Source organism: Ranitomeya imitator, chromosome 4 (assembly GCF_032444005.1).
Source record: "Ranitomeya imitator isolate aRanImi1 chromosome 4, aRanImi1.pri, whole genome shotgun sequence".
In the NCBI taxonomy this organism is placed as follows: domain Eukaryota; kingdom Metazoa; phylum Chordata; class Amphibia; order Anura; family Dendrobatidae; genus Ranitomeya; species Ranitomeya imitator.
In genome coordinates, this window is record NC_091285.1 from 144,497,313 (window position 1) to 144,516,723 (window position 19,411).

Genomic DNA, 19,411 nt, shown 5'->3' on the forward strand with positions numbered 1-19,411 from the left:
TGAAGATCGAAGCTCAGGAAAGGCAACCTGGGGAACACCTTGGAGTGTATCAAACCCTCTCTCTACACCACGGAAGGGCTGATTCTTAGGAAGGAAGGCTGTCGGAAAGAAGCAGGGCGCGTCCGAGGGTGATTATATTCTTATTAGGTATATACTCACCCTCGGATGCGCCCTGCTTCTTTATTTGTAATGAATGTTTATTTGCAATGTGGTTTTGACTTACTCTATTTTTTTGGTAAATAATGATTTTATTATTTTCATTGTTTTGCATCTTCTTGGCAATAATATAAAGAAGACGCGACAGGACAACACTCGGTGGATGCCATATCTGTGTTTTAAATTGAAAAAAACTTTCAGTTAACTACTTGCAGGAGAAAGTTATTGTAGCTGGTGGCCATTTTTAGTACTGTACCAGATTTTTGTTGTATGTGTTTGTTTTTAATGTTAAAATGTCTGCATTTGATATCTCTCCAGTATTTTCTTTTTTATAAGCAAAATACTTATTTTTATATTTTCTGATGTTGGTTCAAGGGGTACACGGGCAGCAGTAGACAGGTCAGTGGAGGCCTAGTGGAAGGAGGGACCGCAGACAGGCTTCGAAGCCCTAACATAATAAATTGGGCTGGCTGTAGGCAATTTAAAATTGGTTCCAGGGGAACACGGGCAGCAGTAGACAGGTCAGTGGAGGCCTAGTGGAAGGAGGGACCGCAGACAGGCTTCGAAGCCCTAACATAATAAATTGGGCAGGCTGTAGGCAATTTAAAATTGGTTCCAGGGGAACACGGGCAGCAGTAGACAGGTCAGTGGAGGCCTAGTGGAAGGAGGGACCGCAGACAGGCTTCGAAGCCCTAACATAATAAATTGGGCTGGCTGTAGGCAATTTAAAATTGGTTCCAGGGGAACACGGGCGGCAGTAGCCAGGTCAGTGTAGTAGTAGTGGAAAGAACGGGCCGCAGACAGGCTTCGAAGGCCTAACATAACAAAAATTGGGCTGTAGGCAATTTAAAATTGGTTCCAGGGGAACACGGGCGGCAGTAGACAGGTCAGTGGAGGCCTAGTGGAAGGAGGGACCGCAGACAGGCTTCGAAGCCCTAACATAATAAATTGGGCTGGCTGTAGGCAATTTAAAATTGGTTCCAGGGGAACACGGGCAGCAGTAGACAGGTCAGTGGAGGCCTAGTGGAAGGAGGGACCGCAGACAAGCTTCGAAGCCCTAACATAATAAATTGGGCTGGCTGTAGGCAATTTAAAATTGGTTCCAGGGGAACACGGGCAGCAGTAGACAGGTCAGTGGAGGCCTAGTGGAAGGAGGGACCGCAGACAGGCTTCGAAGCCCTAACATAATAAATTGGGCTGGCTGTAGGCAATTTAAAATTGGTTCCAGGGGAACACGGGCGGCAGTAGACAGGTCAGTGGAGGCCTAGTGGAAGGAGGGACCGCAGACAGGCTTCGAAGCCCTAACATAATAAATTGGGCTGGCTGTAGGCAATTTAAAATTGGTTCCAGGGGAACACGGGCAGCAGTAGACAGGTCAGTGGAGGCCTAGTGGAAGGAGGGACCGCAGACAGGCTTCGAAGCCCTAACATAATAAATTGGGCTGGCTGTAGGCAATTTAAAAATGGTTCCAGGGGAACACGGGCGGCAGTAGCCAGGTCAGTGTAGTAGTAGTGGAAAGAACGGGCCGCAGACAGGCTTCGAAGGCCTAACATAACAAAAATTGGGCTGTAGGCAATTTAAAATTGGTTCCAGGGGAACACGGGCAGCAGTAGACAGGTCAGTGGAGGCCTAGTGGAAGGAGTGACCGCAGACAGGCTTCGAAGGCCTAACATAAGAAAAATGTCAATACAATGGTATTGACAGTGCCAGGCATTGAAGGATGTCAGCGCATAGACTAAACATTGGTGGAGCTGTGAGAGAAAATTTTGCAAGTCGTAGAGCACTGTTTGACCTGGGGGGGACTGTCTTGTGGCCGGCGGTACAGGCCCAGGGCCCCTCATATTACAACGGTGTGTCTGACGTTGGGTGCGCACCACCACCGCCAGACACTTTATTGTACTATGAGGGACCTAGTGGCAGTGCCGTCGACCAAAAGCGGGCACACCCACCTCTTCAGACAAACAGTACTCTCACGGGTGCTGGCGCCAAGTGGCGATACCACGGCCCAGTGTGGGGACTTTGGCCATTTAGGGAGGTGTTAACATGTCGGATGCTGGACAATCAGGTGCTGCAAATTACGAGATTGGAAAAGTCGTTCAGAATAGTCCACAGGCAAGACCTTTTCATAGGAAAGCTAGGTGTCAGCCGGGCAAGGTGGGGCAAAAGATTTCGAAATCCAGTTGTGGTTCATTTTAATGAAGGTTAGATCATCTACATTTTGGGTAGCCAGACGAGTCCTTTTTTCTGTTAGTATTGAACCTGCAGCACTGAATACTCTTTCTGATAGGACACTAGCTGCCGGGCAAGCAAGCTCCTGCAATGCATATTCTGCCAATTCTGGCCAGGTGTCTAATTTTGATGCCCAGTAATCAAATGGGAATGACGGTTGAAGGAGAACGTCGATAAGGGATGAAAAATTGTTAGTAACCATACTGGACAAATGTTGTCTCCTGTCACTTTGAATTGATGCTGCAGTACCTGTCCTGTCTGCGGTCATAGCAAAATCACTCCACAACCTGGTCAGAAAACCCCTTTGGCCAACGCCACTTCTGATTTCTGCCCCTCTAACACCTCTGGTCTGCTGGCCCCTGCAGCTCGTGTTAGAACGATCACGGGCGCTGTGTGCAGGGAATGCCAGAAGCAAACGGTCAATAAGCGTTGATTGTTTGGTTGCTAATATTAGTTCCAAGTTCTCATGTGGCATTATATTTTGCAATTTGCCTTTATTGCAAGGATCAAGGAGGCAGGCCAACCAGTAATCGTCATAGTTCATCATTTTTGTTATGCGTGTGTCCCTTTTGAGGATACGTAAGGCATAATCCGCCATGTGGCCCAAAGTTCCAGTTCTCAAATCTGAGGTTGTGCTTGGTTGAGGGGCAGTTTCAGGCAAATCCACGTCACTTGTGTCCCTCCAAAAACCAGAACCCGGCCTTGCCGCGCCAACAATTTCCACTGGCCCCGGAAAAGCTTCCTCATTAAAAATATAATCATCCCCATCATCCTCCTCGTCCTCCTCCTCCTGTTCGCCCGCTACCTCGTCCTGTACACTGCCCTGGCCAGACAATGGCTGACTGTCATCAAGGCTTTCCTCTTCCTCAGCTGCAGACGCCTGATCCTTTATGTGCGTCAAACTTTGCATCAGCAGACGCATTAGGGGGATGCTCATGCTTATTATGGCGTTGTCTGCACTAACCAGCCGTGTGCATTCCTCAAAACACTGAAGGACTTGACACATGTCTTGAATCTTCGACCACTGCACACCTGACAACTCCATGTCTGCCATCCTACTGCCTGCCCGTGTATGTGTATCCTCCCACAAAAACATAACAGCCCGCCTCTGTTCACACAGTCTCTGAAGCATGTGCAGTGTTGAGTTCCACCTTGTTGCAACGTCTATGATTAGGCGATGCTGGGGAAGGTTCAAAGAACGCTGATAGGTCTGCATACGGCTGGAGTGTACGGGCGAACGGCGGATATGTGAGCAAAGTCCACGCACTTTGAGGAGCAGGTCGGATAACCCCGGATAACTTTTCAGGAAGCACTGCACCACCAGGTTTAAGGTGTGAGCCAGGCAAGGAATGTGTTTCAGTTGGGAAAGGGAGATGGCAGCCATGAAATTCCTTCCGTTATCACTCACTACCTTGCCTGCCTCAAGATCTACAGTGCCCAGCCACGACTGCGTTTCTTTCTGCAAGAACTCAGACAGAACTTCAGCGGTGTGTCTGTTGTCGCCCAAACACTTCATAGCCAATACAGCCTGCTGACTTTTGCCAGTAGCTGCCCCATAATGGGAGACCTGGTGTGCAACAGTGGCAGCTGCGGATGGAGTGGTTGTGCGACTGCGGTCTGTGGACGAGGTCTCGCTTCTGCAGGAGGACAAGGAGGAGGAGGAGGGGGTGCGAACGGCTACAGCCAACTGTTTCCTAGACCGTGGGCTAGGCAGAACTGTCCCAAACTTGCTGTCCCCTGTGGACCCTGCATCCACCACATTTACCCAGTGTGCCGTGATGGACACGTAACGTCCCTGGCCATGTCTACTGGTCCATGCATCTGTTGTCAGGTGCACCTTTGTGCTCACAGATTGCCTGAGTGCATGGACGATGCGCTCTTTAACATGCTGGTGGAGGGCTGGGATGGCTTTTCTGGAAAAAAATTGTCGACTGGGTAGCTTGTAGCGTGGTACAGAGTAGTCCATCAGGGCTTTGAAAGCTTCGCTTTCAACTAACCGGTAGGGCATCATCTCTAACGAGATTAGTCTAGCTATGTGGGCGTTCAAACCCTGTGTACGCGGATGCGAGGCTAAGTACTTCCTTTTTCTAACCATAGTCTCATGTAGGGTGAGCTGGACTGGAGAGCTGGAGATCGTGGAACTAGCGGGGGTGCCGGTGGACATGGCAGACTGAGAGACGGTGGGAGATGGTATTGTTGCCGCCGGTGCCCTAGATGCAGTGTTTCCTACTACAAAACTGGTGATTCCCTGACCCTGACTGCTTTGGCCTGGCAAAGAAACCTGCACAGATATTGCAGGTGGTGCGGAAAATGGTGGCCCTACACTGCCGGAAGGGATGTTGCGTTGCTGACTAGCTTCATTGGCCGAGGGTGCTACAACCTTAAGGGACGTTTGGTAGTTAGTCCAGGCTTGCAAATGCATGGTGGTTAAATGTCTATGCATGCAACTTGTATTGAGACTTTTCAGATTCTGTCCTCTGCTTAAGGTAGTTGAACATTTTTGACAGATGACTTTGCGCTGATCAATTGGATGTTGTTTAAAAAAATGCCAGACTGCACTCTTTCTAGCATCGGATACCTTTTCAGGCATTGCAGACTAAGCTTTAACCGGATGGCCACGCTGTCCTCCAACAGGTTTTGGCTTTGCCTCGCGTTTTGGGCAAGATACGGGCCCGGCAGATGGAACCTGTTGCGATGTTGATGCCTGCTGCGGCCCCTCCTCCTCCGCTTCAGAACTGCTGCCGCCTGCACCCTGTTCCCCCAATGGCTGCCAATCGGGGTCAAGAACTGGGTCATCTATTACCTCTTCTTGTAGCTCGTGTGCAACTTCGTCTGTGTCACCGTGTCGGTCGGTGGTATAGCGTTCGTGATGGGGCAACATAGTCTCATCAGGGTCTGATTCTTGATCAGCACCCTGCGAGGGCAATGTTGTGGTCTGAGTCAAAGGACCAGCATAGTAGTCTGGCTGTGGCTGTGCATCAGTGCACTCCATGTCAGATTCAACTTGTAATGGGCATGGACTGTTAACTGCTTCACTTTCTAAGCCAGGGACGGTATGTGTTAAGAGCTCCATGGAGTAACCCGTTGTGTCGCCTGCTGCATTCTTCTCTGTTGTTGTTTTTGCTGAAGAGGACAAGGAAGCGACTTGTCCCTGACCGTGAACATCCACTAACGACGCGCTGCTTTTACTTTTACCAGTTTCACGAGAGGAGGCAAAAGAGCTAGAGGCTGAGTCAGCAAGATAAGCCAAAACTTGCTCTTGCTGCTCCGGCTTTAAAAGCGGTTTTCCTACTCCCAGAAAAGGGAGCGTTCGAGGCCTTGTGTAGCCAGACGACGAACCTGGCTCCACAGCTCCAGACTTAGGTGCAATATTTTTTTTCCCACGACCACCTGATGCTCCACCACTACCACTACCCTCATTACCAGCTGACAATGAACGCCCCCGGCCACGACCTCTTCCACCAGACTTCCTCATTGTTTTAAAAACGTTACCAAACTAACGGTATTTGTTGCTGTCACACAACTTACACGGTGAGCTATAACTTCAGTATGATTTAGCTACCCCTTTACAGGTGGGTGAGACCACAACGAAAATCAGGCACAATGTTACACACTCTGTTGTTGGTGGCAACAAATGAGAGAGATGCCACACACGCAGGACTGTCACTGAAGCGCAAATGTAAATATTAATCTCCCACTGATTTGTTTTTTTTTTTTTAAAGGGAGACTTTAGAAAAAAAAAAAAATAAAAAAAAATGATTTTTTAAGGAAGAATTTATAAACCAAATAAAATGAAATGATTGTTTCAGGGAGAATTTAGAAAACAAATAAAAAAAAATAGGCTTTCTATGGCCCACTGAGTGAGAGAGGACGCACACAGGAGTCAGGAGTGGCACACAAGCCCAGAGGCCAATATTTATCTCCCACTGATTGATTTAGTGATTTTTTCAGGTAGATTTTGAAACCCAAATCAAGCAAAAAAATTAATAGGCTTTCTATGGCCCACAATTGGAGAGAGAGAGAGATGGCACACCCAGGAGTCAAGACTGGCACACAAGCAGAAAGGGCAATATTAATCTCCCACTGATTTGATTTTTTTTTTTTTTTCAGGGAGACTTTAGAAAAAAAAAATACAAAAAAATGAATTTTTCAGGAAGAATTTAGAAACAAAATAAAATAAAATGATTATTTCAGGGAGAATTTAGAAAACAAATAAAAAAAAAAATAGGCTTTGTAGGGCCCACTGAGTGAGAGAGGACGCACACAGGAGTCAGGAGTGGCACACAAGCCCAGAGGCCAATATTTATCTCCCACTGATTGATGTAGTGATTTTTTCAGGTAGATTTTGGAACCCAAATCAAGCAAAAAAATTAATAGGCTTTCTATGGCCCACAATTGGAGAGAGAGAGAGATGGCACACCCAGGAGTCAAGACTGGCACACAAGCAGAAAGGGCAATATTAATCTCCCACTGATTTGATTTTTTATTTTTTTTTCAGGGAGACTTTAGAAAAAAAAATACAAAAAAATGAATTTTTCAGGAAGAATTTAGAAACAAAATAAAATAAAATGATTGTTTCAGGGAGAATTTAGAAAACAAATAAAAAAAATAGGCTTTGTAGGGCCCACTGAGTGAGAGAGGACGCACACAGGAGACAGGAGTGGCACACAAGCCCAGAGGCCAATATTTATCTCCCACTGATTGATTTAGTGATTTTTTCAGGTAGATTTTGGAACCCAAATCAAGCAAAAAAATTAATAGGCTTTCTATGGCCCACAATTGGAGAGAGAGAGAGATGGCACACCCAGGAGTCAAGACTGGCACACAAGCAGAAAGGGCAATATTAATCTCCCACTGATTTGATTTTTTTTTTTTTTCAGGGAGACTTTAGAAAAAAAAAATACAAAAAAATGAATTTTTCAGGAAGAATTTAGAAACAAAATAAAATAAAATGATTGTTTCAGGGAGACTTTAGAAAACAAATAAAAAAAAAATAGGTTTTGTAGGGCCCACTGAGTGAGAGAGGACGCACACAGGAGTCAGGAGTGGCACACAAGCCCAGAGGCCAATATTTATCTCCCACTGATTGATTTAGTGATTTTTTCAGGTAGATTTTGGAACCCAAATCAAGCAAAAAAATTAATAGGCTTTCTATGGCCCACAATTGGAGAGAGAGAGAGATGGCACACCCAGGAGTCAAGACTGGCACACAAGCAGAAAGGGCAATATTAATCTCCCACTGATTTGATTTTTTATTTTTTTTTTCAGGGAGACTTTAGAAAAAAAAATACAAAAAAATGAATTTTTCAGGAAGAATTTAGAAACAAAATAAAATAAAATGATTGTTTCAGGGAGAATTTAGAAAACAAATTAAAAAAAATTGGCTTTGTAGGGCCCACTGAGTGAGAGAGGACGCACACAGGAGTCAGGAGTGGCACACAAACCCAGAGGCCAATATTTATCTCCCACTGATTGATTTAGTGATTTTTTCAGGTAGATTTTGGAACCCAAATCAAGCAAAAAAATTAATAGGCTTTCTATGGCCCACAATTGGAGAGAAAGAGAGATGGCACACCCAGGAGTCAAGACTGGCACACAAGCAGAAAGGGCAATATTAATCTCCCACTGATTTGATTTTTTTTTTTTTTTCAGGGAGACTTTAGAAAAAAAAAAAACAAAAAAATGAATTTTTCAGGAAGAATTTAGAAACAAAATAAAATAAAATGATTGTTTCAGGGAGAATTTAGAAAACAAATAAAAAAAAAATAGGCTTTGTAGGGCCCACTGAGTGAGAGATGACGCACACAGGAGTCAGGAGTGGCACACAAGCCCAGAGGCCAATATTTATCTCCCACTGATTGATTTATTGATTTTTTCAGGTAGAATTTAGAACCCAAATCAACCCAAAAAATAAATAGGCTTTCTATGGCCCACTATTTGTGAGAGAGATGGCACGCTCAGGACTGGCACACGAGCCCAAAGGCCAATATTAATCTCCCACTGATTGATTTATTGATTTTTCAGGTAGAATTTAGAACCCAAATCAAGCAAAAAATTAATAGGCTTTCTATGGCCCACTGAGTGAGAGATGGCACACACAGGAGTCAGGAGTGGCACACAAGCCCTGAGGCCAATATTTTTCTCCCACTGATTGATGTTGTGATTTTTTCAGGAAGATTTTGGAACCCAAATCAAGCAAATAAATAAATAGGCTTTCTATGGCCCACTGAGTGAGAGATGACACAGACAGGGATGGCACTCTAGCAGAAATGCCAATCTTAATCTCCCACAAAAAAAAAAAAAAAAAGGAACTGTCCTTCAATTACTATCTCCCTGCAGTAATCTCAGCCAGGTATGGCAGGCAGCAATAAGGAGTGGACTGATGCACAAATTAAATAAAAAGTGTGGACAAACAAACAAGATAGCTGTGCAGAAAGGAAGGAACAAGAGGATTTGTGCTTTGAAAAAAGTTGGTTTGCACAGCGGCGTACACACAGCAATGCAGCTATCAGGGAGCCTTCTAGGGCAGCCCAATGAGCTACAGCGCTGAGGAAAAAAAAAAAAAAATGTAGCTTCCACTGTCCCTGCACACCGAAGGTGGTGTTGGGCTGTGGAAATCGCTACAGCACAAGCGGTTTGGTGGTTAATGGACCCTGCCTAACGCTATCCCTGCTTCTGACGAAGCGGCAGCAACCTCTCCCTAAGCTCAGATCAGCAGCAGTAACATGGCGGTCGGCGGGAACGCCCCTTTATAGCCCCTGTGACGCCGCGGACAGCAAGCCAATCACTGCAATGCCCTTCTCTAAGATGGTGGGGACCAGGACCTATGTCATCACGCTGCCCACACTCTGCGTTTACCTTCATTGGCTGAGAAATGGTGCTTTTCGCGTCATTGAAACGCGACTTTGGCGCGAAAGTCGCGTACCGCATGGCCGACCCCGCAGAGGGGTCGGATCGGGTTTCATGAAACCCGACTTTGCCAAAAGTCGGCGACTTTTGAAAATGAACGACCCATTTCGCTCAACCCTAGCCATAAGTACATAGGGGAAAATAAATATTTGATACTCTGCCGATTTTGCAAGTTTTCCCATGCGAAGAATGGAGATGTCTGTAATTCTTATCATAGGTACACTTCAACTGTAGGTAGGAAAACTTGCAAAATTGGCAGTGTATAGTAACATAGTAACATAGTAACATAGTTAGTAAGGCCGAAAAAAGACATTTGTCCATCCAGTTCAGCCTATATTCCATCATAATAAATCCCCAGATCTACGTCCTTCTACAGAACCTAATAATTGTATGATACAATATTGTTCTGCTCCAGGAAGACATCCAGGCCTCTCTTGAACCCCTCGACTGAGTTCGCCATCACCACCTCCTCAGGCAAGCAATTCCAGATTCTCACTGCCCTAACAGTAAAGAATCCTCTTCTATGTTGGTGGAAAAACCTTCTCTCCTCCAGACGCAAAGAATGCCCCCTTGTGCCCATCACCTTCCTTGGTATAAACAGATCCTCAGCGAGATATTTGTATTGTCCCCTTATATACTTATACATGGTTATTAGATCGCCCCTCAGTCGTCTTTTTTCTAGACTAAATAATCCTAATTTCGCTAATCTATCTGGGTATTGTAGTTCTCCCATCCCCTTTATTAATTTTGTTGCCCTCCTTTGTACTCTCTCTAGTTCCATTATATCCTTCCTGAGCACCGGTGCCCAAAACTGGACACAGTACTCCATGTGCGGTCTAACTAGGGATTTGTACAGAGGCAGTATAATGCTCTCATCATGTGTATCCAGACCTCTTTTAATGCACCCCATGATCCTGTTTGCCTTGGCAGCTGCTGCCTGGCACTGGCTGCTCCAGGTAAGTTTATCATTAACTAGGATCCCCAAGTCCTTCTCCCTGTCAGATTTACCCAGTGGTTTCCCGTTCAGTGTGTAATGGTGACATTGATTCCTTCTTCCCATGTGTATAACCTTACATTTATCATTGTTAAACCAAATCTGCCACCTTTCAGCCCAAGTTTCCAACTTATCCAGATCCATCTGTAGCAGAATACTATCTTCTCTTGTATTAACTGCTTTACATAGTTTTGTATCATCTGCAAATATCGATATTTTACTGTGTAAACCTTCTACCAGATCATTAATGAATATGTTGAAGAGAACAGGTCCCAATACTGACCCCTGCGGTACCCCACTGGTCACAGCGACCCAGTTAGAGACTATACCATTTATAACCACCCTCTGCTTTCTTTCACTAAGCCAGTTACTAACCCATTTACACACATTTTACCCCAGACCAAGCATTCTCATTTTGTGTACCAACCTCTTGTGCGGCACGGTATCAAATACTTATTTTCCCCACTGTATGTAAAAGTATTTACTTTTATATAAATGCCACTATTTTCCTGTCTTTTGTTTTGCTTTTTTATCTGTGCCTCTCTTTCTGAGATATACTCCTTTCTTCACTGCATATAGTTTTCCTAACTGAACATGGTCATCAAGAAGCCTTCAATAAAGACAACTTGGCTAAAGAAAGACAGAATTAGATACAAGGAAGATGTGCTATATCTCATTTATTTTCATAAATCAACTATGAGGTTTTTGGTTAAAAGAAGAATAATACGGCTTACAAAAAAAGCAAAATTTTCGCCTCAATCCAATTTTTTTTTACTTTACTTGTAAGTTGTCATCAAGCTGAAAGCTCGTCGGCTGCCTTTTTGCTAATTTGTAGAGAGACAGGAAAGAGACTAAAGAATTCTAAAAAAAAAATACTCCTCTAGCAGCTCAGCTTCTGGTGGTGCGTAGTCCCTTGATGTCAGAAAGAACGAGTTGTGAAAAACCTAGCCAGTGCCTTGGACGACATATCTCATGACGAAGGTTTGCTACAAGGGTTCCACATCCTTTAATGTACTTATTGGGGCTAATATGAAGATAGGAAAATATATTTGCTATATAAAAATAAATGAAAACATGCTCATATGTAATAAAAGGTAATGACGTTATAAAAGAAAGCTATCTCAACACTACAAACCACTGCATAGGGGACTTGTTAGGGATGAGGCTAAATATGTTTATGTATATATCCTTTCTATAATGAAAACGTTGGCCAAAATTCAAAGTTCTGATATCTTTTAGCATATCCACCCTTATGAAATATGTTATCGAAGTCATAGATAACTGCACTGGATGTTATAATGCTTCATATTGAAACCACAGGTTATTAACATAGAGACGATGGGTGATGACGAGTTACATTCACAGTGTTGAAAAGTATTTTACAGTACAAATCATCTAACCAATTTTACAGGCATTTTATATAGAGATAAATGTTTTTTATTTTTCCATCATCTTTATTGTTAGCTATTTATTTAATGAATCTGCATTTTGGTGATATATACAGCCTTCAGATTTTATTTAACATTGCTTAATCTCCAAGAATTTGTAACTTAGATTTAGGCCAGTTGGGTCTCGTTGGTCCTGAACCAGTAAAATCATCAAAGATTTTTACTTTTGCACTGTGTCCTGAAGCTGTTATGGCAGTGATGAAAACGGCTGAAGAACGTGCACTTCACTTGGAGCTTCAGACACAGATTCCTTTAACAATGAAGTCCATATGTTCTGTTTTGGGAGGTATTTAAGAAGCCACAGTCTTGCTCTGCAGGTCATGTAATCCAAACACATGCTACACCATCTCGGATGAGTCCTGCTTAAGAAAAAAAAAGAAAAAATAAATTCAGAACTACACTGACTTACATTTATTCATCAATAAAATTAAAGGAGTAAAAACCAGTTAACAATCTGGTGATAACAGTATGGTTACATGTAACGTACACACTTTGGCCAAGCAGCATGGTACTTGGTTATGCAACACTTATAAATTCAAACATTTTGTCATAACCTACATGTTCCATTGACACAGTATCATCTATATATATAATTGTCTAAGGGTTTTTCCGTCTGTCTGTCTGTCTGTCCTGGAAATCCCGCGAAGGGCACTGCATGGCGATGATGATGTCATAAAGGTTGCCTCGACCAATCAGCGACGGGCATAGTCTGCCGCGAATTCGCCTCGACCAATCAGCGACGGGCACAGTATTGACGTAGATGTCATAATGGTTGCCATGGCGACGATGATGTCATAAAGGTTGCCTCGACCAATCAGCGATGGGCACAGTCTGCCGCGAATTCTGGAATCATCATTGTCCATATACTACGGGGACATGCATATTCTAGAATACCCGATGCGTTAGAATCGGGCCACAATCTAGTATCATATATAATACACCAAAACACATCTTTCAGCATATTGTCTGTAGTGACCTCCATTGTTCTCTCTCACCAGCTCTCCATCATGACATCTAGACAAGATGGAGACGAAAAGAAAGAGACAACCCCTATCATAGAAGATGTCATCTATAAGGTACCTGGATATAAATGTTTATTTGTGATACTGATTAATTTCATCAGTACTGGAGTAACAGCAACTCTCAGCATCTCTTTACCATTGTTAAGGACATACTGGGAATTGTAGGTTCATACTATCCAATTATTTATGGGGCTGACTTGATATTACAGTTGATTGCTGTACTAAACTTAATTATTGTATTAAAATACTTATGATAGCTCTGCTAATGTAATCATGTACTGGTGGTTCTGGTAAAATATTCATGTCCTGATGGTTGTTCTGGTGCCGTATTAATGTATCAATGGTAGTTCTGGTGACACATTCATGTTTTGACGGTAGTCAGGGATAAATATCTCTATTTGTTATATTGTAATGTATAAATGGTCTGCAAACAATGATTGATTCTATATCTAACTTTAAAACACACCCTAATAAGTCACACATCTAAAGTACACCACATTTTTTACTTTTGCTGGTATTTTCTCGTGACAAAGGTAACAGATCTAGAGGAACAGGTCGTTAGAGCTTGTTTGCTGACTGATTGAAGGAGGGGGTAGTGCATTAGGGTTCTTGTTACCTTAGGCTCTTACCCATTCCTTTGTTTGGGTGGGTAACATTGGCTTCATCTGCATAGAGTGCAAAAATACCTTGCTCATGCCCATTTCCACTAAAATGTTGCTAACTTCTTTCTAGGTCATCATATCTGGCAGACCCTGAGGCCATTATTTAACTTTGGATTGTCAAGGCAACCATTGGAACCACACAATCTTGAGCTCATGTTTCTGATTCTCTCCCTTTCCCTGTTAACCATTTAGATGACACAGTTGCTATTGACCTCAGCATCTAGCGAGTTAAACAACACATACCAATCATGACCAATGCAGCAGACTGTTAACTATAATTTAATGCTAAAGCCGCTGCATTTTAACCCCTTAGCGACCGCCGATACGCCTTTTAACGGCGGCCGCTAAGGGTACTTAAACCACAGCGCCGTTAATTAACGGCGCTGTGGAAAAAGTCCATAGCGCCCCCCAGAGGCCGATTTTCTCCGGGGTCTCGGCTGCCGAGGGTAGCCGAGACCCCAGAGAACATGATTCGGGGGGTTTTTAACCCACCCCGCATTTGCGATCGCCGGTAATTAACTGTTTACCGGCGATCACAAAAAAAAAAAAAAAAAAGCGATCTCTTTTTAATTTCTCTGTCCTCCGATGTGATCGCACATCGGAGGACAGAGAAAAGGGGTCCCAGGTGGCCCCCCAATACTCACCTAGCTCCCCCGATGCTCCTCGTGTCTCCCGGTGGGCGCCGCCATCTTCAAAATGGCGGGCGCATGCGCAGTGCGCCCGCCGGCCGGCACCGGGTGAATCTTTGGGGTCTCGGCTGCCGGGGGTAGCCGAGACCCCAAAGAGCACGATCGGGGTCGGTATTACCGACCCCTGTTTTGCGATCGCCGGTAATTAACTGTTTACCGGCGACCGCAAAAAAAAAAAGTAAAGTGTAATTCTCTGTCCTCTGATGTGATCGCACATCAGAGGACAGAGAAATAGGGGGATTCGGGGACCCTAGCATACTCACCTAGGTCCCTGGATCCTCTTGCTGCTCCTCCTGGCCGCCGGCAGCAGAACATGGCGGACGCATGCCCAGTGCGCCCGCCATCTGTCTCCATCTGCCGGCCGGCAGGAGAACAGCAGTTGGGGCTAAAATTAGGGGTACGGTTAGGGTTAGGGTTAGGGGTAGGGGTAGGGTTAGGTTAGGGTTAGGTTAGGGGTAGGGTTAGGGGTAGGGTTAGGGTTAGGGTTAGGTTAGGGTTAGGGGTAGGGTTAGGGGTAGGGTTAGGTTAGGGGTAGGGGTAGGGTTAGGGGTAGGGTTAGGGTTAGGGTTAGGGGTAGGGTTAGGGGTAGGGTTAGGGTTAGGGTTAGGGGTAGGGTTAGGTTAGGGTTAGGTTAGGGGTAGGGTTAGGGGTAGGGTTAGGGGTAGGGTTAGGGTTAGGGGTAGGTTAGGGGTAGGGTTAGGGGTAGGGTTAGGGGTAGGGTTAGGTTAGGGGTAGGGGTAGGGTTAGGTTAGGGGTAGGGCTAGGGTTGGGGCTAAATTTAGGGTTAGGGTTGGGGCTAAATTTAGGGTTAGGGTTGGGGCTAAACTTAGGGTTAGGCTTCTTTCACACTCACGTCGGTACGGGGCCGTCGCAATGCGTCGGCCCGACATACCGACGCACGTTGTGAAAATTGTTCACAACGTGGGCAGCAGCTGTAGTTTTTCAACACATCCGCTGCCCAATCTATGTCCTGGGGAGGAGGGGGCGGAGTTACGGCCACGCATGCGCGGTCAGAAATGGCGGATGCGACGTACAAAAAAACGTTTCATTGAACGTTTTTTTGTGCCGACGCTCCGCCAAAACACAACTGATCCAGTGCACGACGGACGCGACGTGTGGCCATCCGTCACGATCCATCGGCAATACAAGTCTATGGGCAAAAAACGCATCCTGCGGGCACATTTGCAGGATCCGTTTCTTGTCCAAAACGACGGATTGCGACGGAATGCCAAACGACGCAAGTGTGAAAGTAGCCCTAGGGCTAGGGTTAGGGTTGGGGCTAAAGTTAGGGCTAGGGTTGGGGCTAAAGTTAGGGTTAGAGCTGGGATTAGGGTTAGGGTTTGGATTAGGGTTCGTATTAGGGTTAGGGTTGGCATTAGGGTTACGCTTGGGATTAGGGTTAGGTTTGGGATTAGGGTTAAGGTTAGGGTTGTGATTAGGGGTGTATTGGGATTAGGGTTAGGTTTGAGGTTAGGGTTGAGATTAGGATTAGGGGTGTGTTGGATTTAGGGTTTTGATTAGGGTTATGGTTAGGGTTGACATTAGGGTTGTTTTGGGGTAAGGGTTGTGATTATGGTTAGGGTTAGTGATTAGGATTATGGATGAGGTTGGGATTAGGGTTAGGGGTGTGTTGGGGTTAGGGTTGGAGCTAGAATTGGGGGGTTTCCACTGTTTAGGTACATCAGGGGGTCTCCAAACACGACAGCCAATTTTGCGCTCAAAAAGTCAAATGGTGCTCCCTCCCTTCTGAGCTCTGCCGTGCGCCCAAACAGTGGGTTACCCCCACATATGGGGCATCAGCGTACTCGGGATAAATTGGACAACAACTTCTGGGGTCCAATTTCTCTTGTTACCCTTGTGAAAATAAAAACTTGGGGGCTACAAAATCTTTTTTGTGAAAAAAAAAATATTTTTTATTTTCACGACTCTGCATTCTAAACTTCTGTGAAGCACTTGGGCATTCAAAGTTCTCACCACACATCTAGATAAGTTCCTTGGGGGGTCTAGTTTCCAAAATGGGGTCACTTGTGGGGGGTTACTACAGTTTAGGTACATCAGGGGCTCTGCAATCGCAACATAATGCCCACAGACCATTCTATCAAAGTCTGCATTCCAAAAAGGCGCTCCTTCCCTTCCGAGCTCTGCCGTGCGCCTAAACAGTGGTTTACCGCCACATATGGCGCATCAGCGTACTCGGGATAAATTGGACAACAACTATTGCAGTCCAATTTCTCCTGTTACCCTTGTGAAAATAAAAACTTGGGGGCTACAATATCTTTTTTGTGGAAAAAAAAATATTTTTTATTTTCACGACTCTGCATTCTAAACTTCTGTGAAGCACTTGGGCATTCAAAGTTCTCACCACACATCTAGATAAGTTCCTTGGGGGGTCTAGTTTCCAAAATGGGGTCACTTGTGGAGGGTTTCTACTGGTTAGGTACATCAGGGGCTCTGCAAACGCAACATAATACCCGCAGACCATTCTATCAAAGTCTGCATTCCAAAACGGCGCTCCTTCCTTCCGAGCTCTGCCGTGCGCCCAAACAGTGGTTTACCCCCACATATGGGGTACCAGCATACTCAGGACAAATTGGACAACAACTTTTGGGGTCCAGTTTCTCTTGTTACCCTTGTGAAAATAAAAATTTGGTGGCTAAAAAATCTTTTTTGTGGAAAAAAAAAATATTTTTTATTTTCACGGCTCTGCATTATAAACTTCTGTGAAGCACTTGGGCATTCAAGGTTCTCACCACACATCTAGATAAGTTCCATGGGGGGTCTAGTTTCCAAATGGGGTCACTTGTGGGGGATTTCTACTGTTTAGGCACATCAGGGGCTCTCCAAACGCGACATGGCGTCCGATCTCAATTCCAGCCAATTCTACATTGAAAAAGTAAAACGGCACTCTTTCTCTTCCAAGCTCTGCGGTGCGCCAAAACAGTGGTTTACCCCCACATATTGGGTATCGACGTACTCAGGAGAAATTGCACAACAACTTTTGTGGTCTAATTTCTCCTGTTACCCTTGTGAAAATAAAAATTTGTGGGCAAAAAGATAATTTTTGTAGAAAAAATGCAATTTTTTTTTTCACGGCTCTACGTTATAAACTTCTGTGAAGCACATGGGGGTTCAAAGTGCTCGCCACACATCTAGATAAGTTCCTTAAGGGGTCTAGTTTCCAAAATGGTGTCACTTGTGGGGGGTTTCCACTGTTTAGGCACATCAGGGGCTCTCCAAACGCGACATGGCGTCCAATCTCAATTCCAGCCAATTCTACATTGAAAAAGTAAAACGGCACTCCTTCTCTTCCAAGCTCTGCGGTGCGCCCTAACAGTTGTTTACCCCCACATATTGGGTATCAGCGTACTCAGGAGAAATTGCACAACAACTTTTGTGGTCTAATTTCTCCTGTTACCCTTGTGAAAATAAGAATTTGTGGGCAAAAAGATCATTTTTGTGTAAACAAAAGCGATTTTTTATTTTCACGGCTCTACGTTATAAACTTCTGTGAAGCACTTGGGGGTTCAAAGTGCTCACCACACATCTAGATAAGTTCCTTAAGGGGTCTAGTTTCCAAAATGGTGTCACTTGTGGGGAGTTTCCACTGTTTAGGTACATCAGGGGCTCTCTAAATGTGACATGGTGTCCGATCTCAATTCCAGCCAATTCTGCATTGAAAAAGTCAAACGGCGCTCCTTCACTTCTAAGTTCTGCGGTGCGCCCTAACAGTGGTTTACCCCCACATATGGGGTATTGGCGTATTCAGGAGAAATTGCATAACAAAATTTATGGTTACATTTCTGTTTTTACACTTGTGAAAATAAAAAAAATGGTTCTGAATTAAGATGTTTGCAAAAAAAAGTTAAATGTTCATTTTTTCCTTCCACATTTTTTCAGTTCCTGTGAAGCACGTAAAGGGTTAATAAACTTCTTGAATGTGGTTTTGAGAACCTTGAGGGGTGTAGTTTTTAGAATGGTGTCACACTTCATTATTTTCTATCATATAGACCCCTCAAAATGACTTCAAATGTGATGTGGTCCCTAAAAAAAAATGGTGTTGTAAAAATGAGAAATTGCTGGTCAACTTTTAACCCTTATAACTCCCTAACAAAAAAAAATTTTGTTTCCAAAATTGTGCTGATGTAAAGTAGACATGTGGGAAATGTTATTTATTAACTATTTTTTATGACATATCTCTCTGATTTAAGGGCATAAAAATACAAAGTTTGAAAATTGCAAAATTTTAAAAATTTTCGCCATATTTCCGTTTTTTTCATAAATAATCGCAAGTAATATCGAAGAAATGTTACCACTAACATGAAGTACAATATGTCACGAAAAAACAGTCTCAGAATCAGCGGGATCTGTTGAAGCGTTCCAGAATTATAACCTTATAAAGTGACAGTGGTCAGAATTGCAAAAATTGGCCTGGTCATTAAGTACCAAATTGGCTCTGTCACTAAGGGGTTAAGTTGTAGTTGGATGCACTTCTTTTATTTCTCAGGTCAGTAAAAAGCTGTTTTGGTGATTACTAAGGATCAAACAGCTCTGTGTGATGTTTAAACTGGATGAAGAACAACAAAACTCTGCTACAAAGATGAGATTTCATGTCATAGGGCATACAATATGGCCATGGTAACCACAGTAGTTGTACTGCATCAGCAAGGTCGGATACAGGGAAACCAAGCAGATAAGACTAGAGTATCAAGATATGCTGTTCATGCTCTTTGGAAGCACAAATAAATTAATGGGCAACATTGAAAACAGTAGATGCAGTTTTTGGGTGAGGAAACTTAATGAACAAGATGAAAGACACATCATGCCTACTTCCTTTCAAAATTAGCAGCAAACAGTTGGACCCAGCTACACTTATCTATGGTTCAGAGAAGTCTGACCAGAAATAGTCTCCAATGAAGAATTATTGCCAAAAAGCCCTAACTTTGACATTGAAACAAAGCCAAGCAGCTCAAGCTATGCATGAAAACACAGGAACAGTAGTGCAGAAAATAATGACATCTGGTGCTCTGGAACGAAACATCAAAATGTTAAATATTTGGCTGTAAGAGAAAACATTAATGATAGACGGATCCCTCTTTAAAAGGCTAGAGGACTTTCCTAAATTCTCTAACAAAAGCTTACGCAAGTTAAGAGACTTGAGCAACCTCTTGGTAGAACTCCAAGTCGCCAAAACTGAAGGAAACCTGCTAGGCCTACGTCCATAGACACAGCCAGGGGTATCAAACTCATAGTGCTGAAGCTACTTCACAGTTTGAAACATAAAGGGGCGAACTGGGGCTCAGAT

At 44.1% G+C, this 19,411-nt stretch overlaps 1 protein-coding gene across 6 annotated transcripts in view; it reads right to left on the reverse strand.

Moving 5' to 3' along the window:
• Positions 1 to 10,948: 10,948 nt before the first annotated feature.
• Positions 10,949 to 19,411, reverse strand: part of HRH2 (histamine receptor H2) — a 324,736-nt gene continuing 316,273 nt past the window's right edge. For 2 of the 6 annotated variants that reach the window (XR_011320698.1, XR_011320699.1), the window contains one exon: positions 10,949 to 12,095. Coding sequence is in view for 4 of the 6 variants with exons in the window: in XM_069763991.1 (XP_069620092.1) it covers positions 11,924 to 12,098 (175 nt within the window). In the remaining 2 variants the exon portion in view is untranslated. Of the gene's footprint in view, positions 12,099 to 19,411 lie in introns of all 6 variants that reach the window. The other 4 variants (XM_069763993.1, XM_069763994.1, XM_069763991.1 and 1 more) reach the window with 3 other exon arrangements.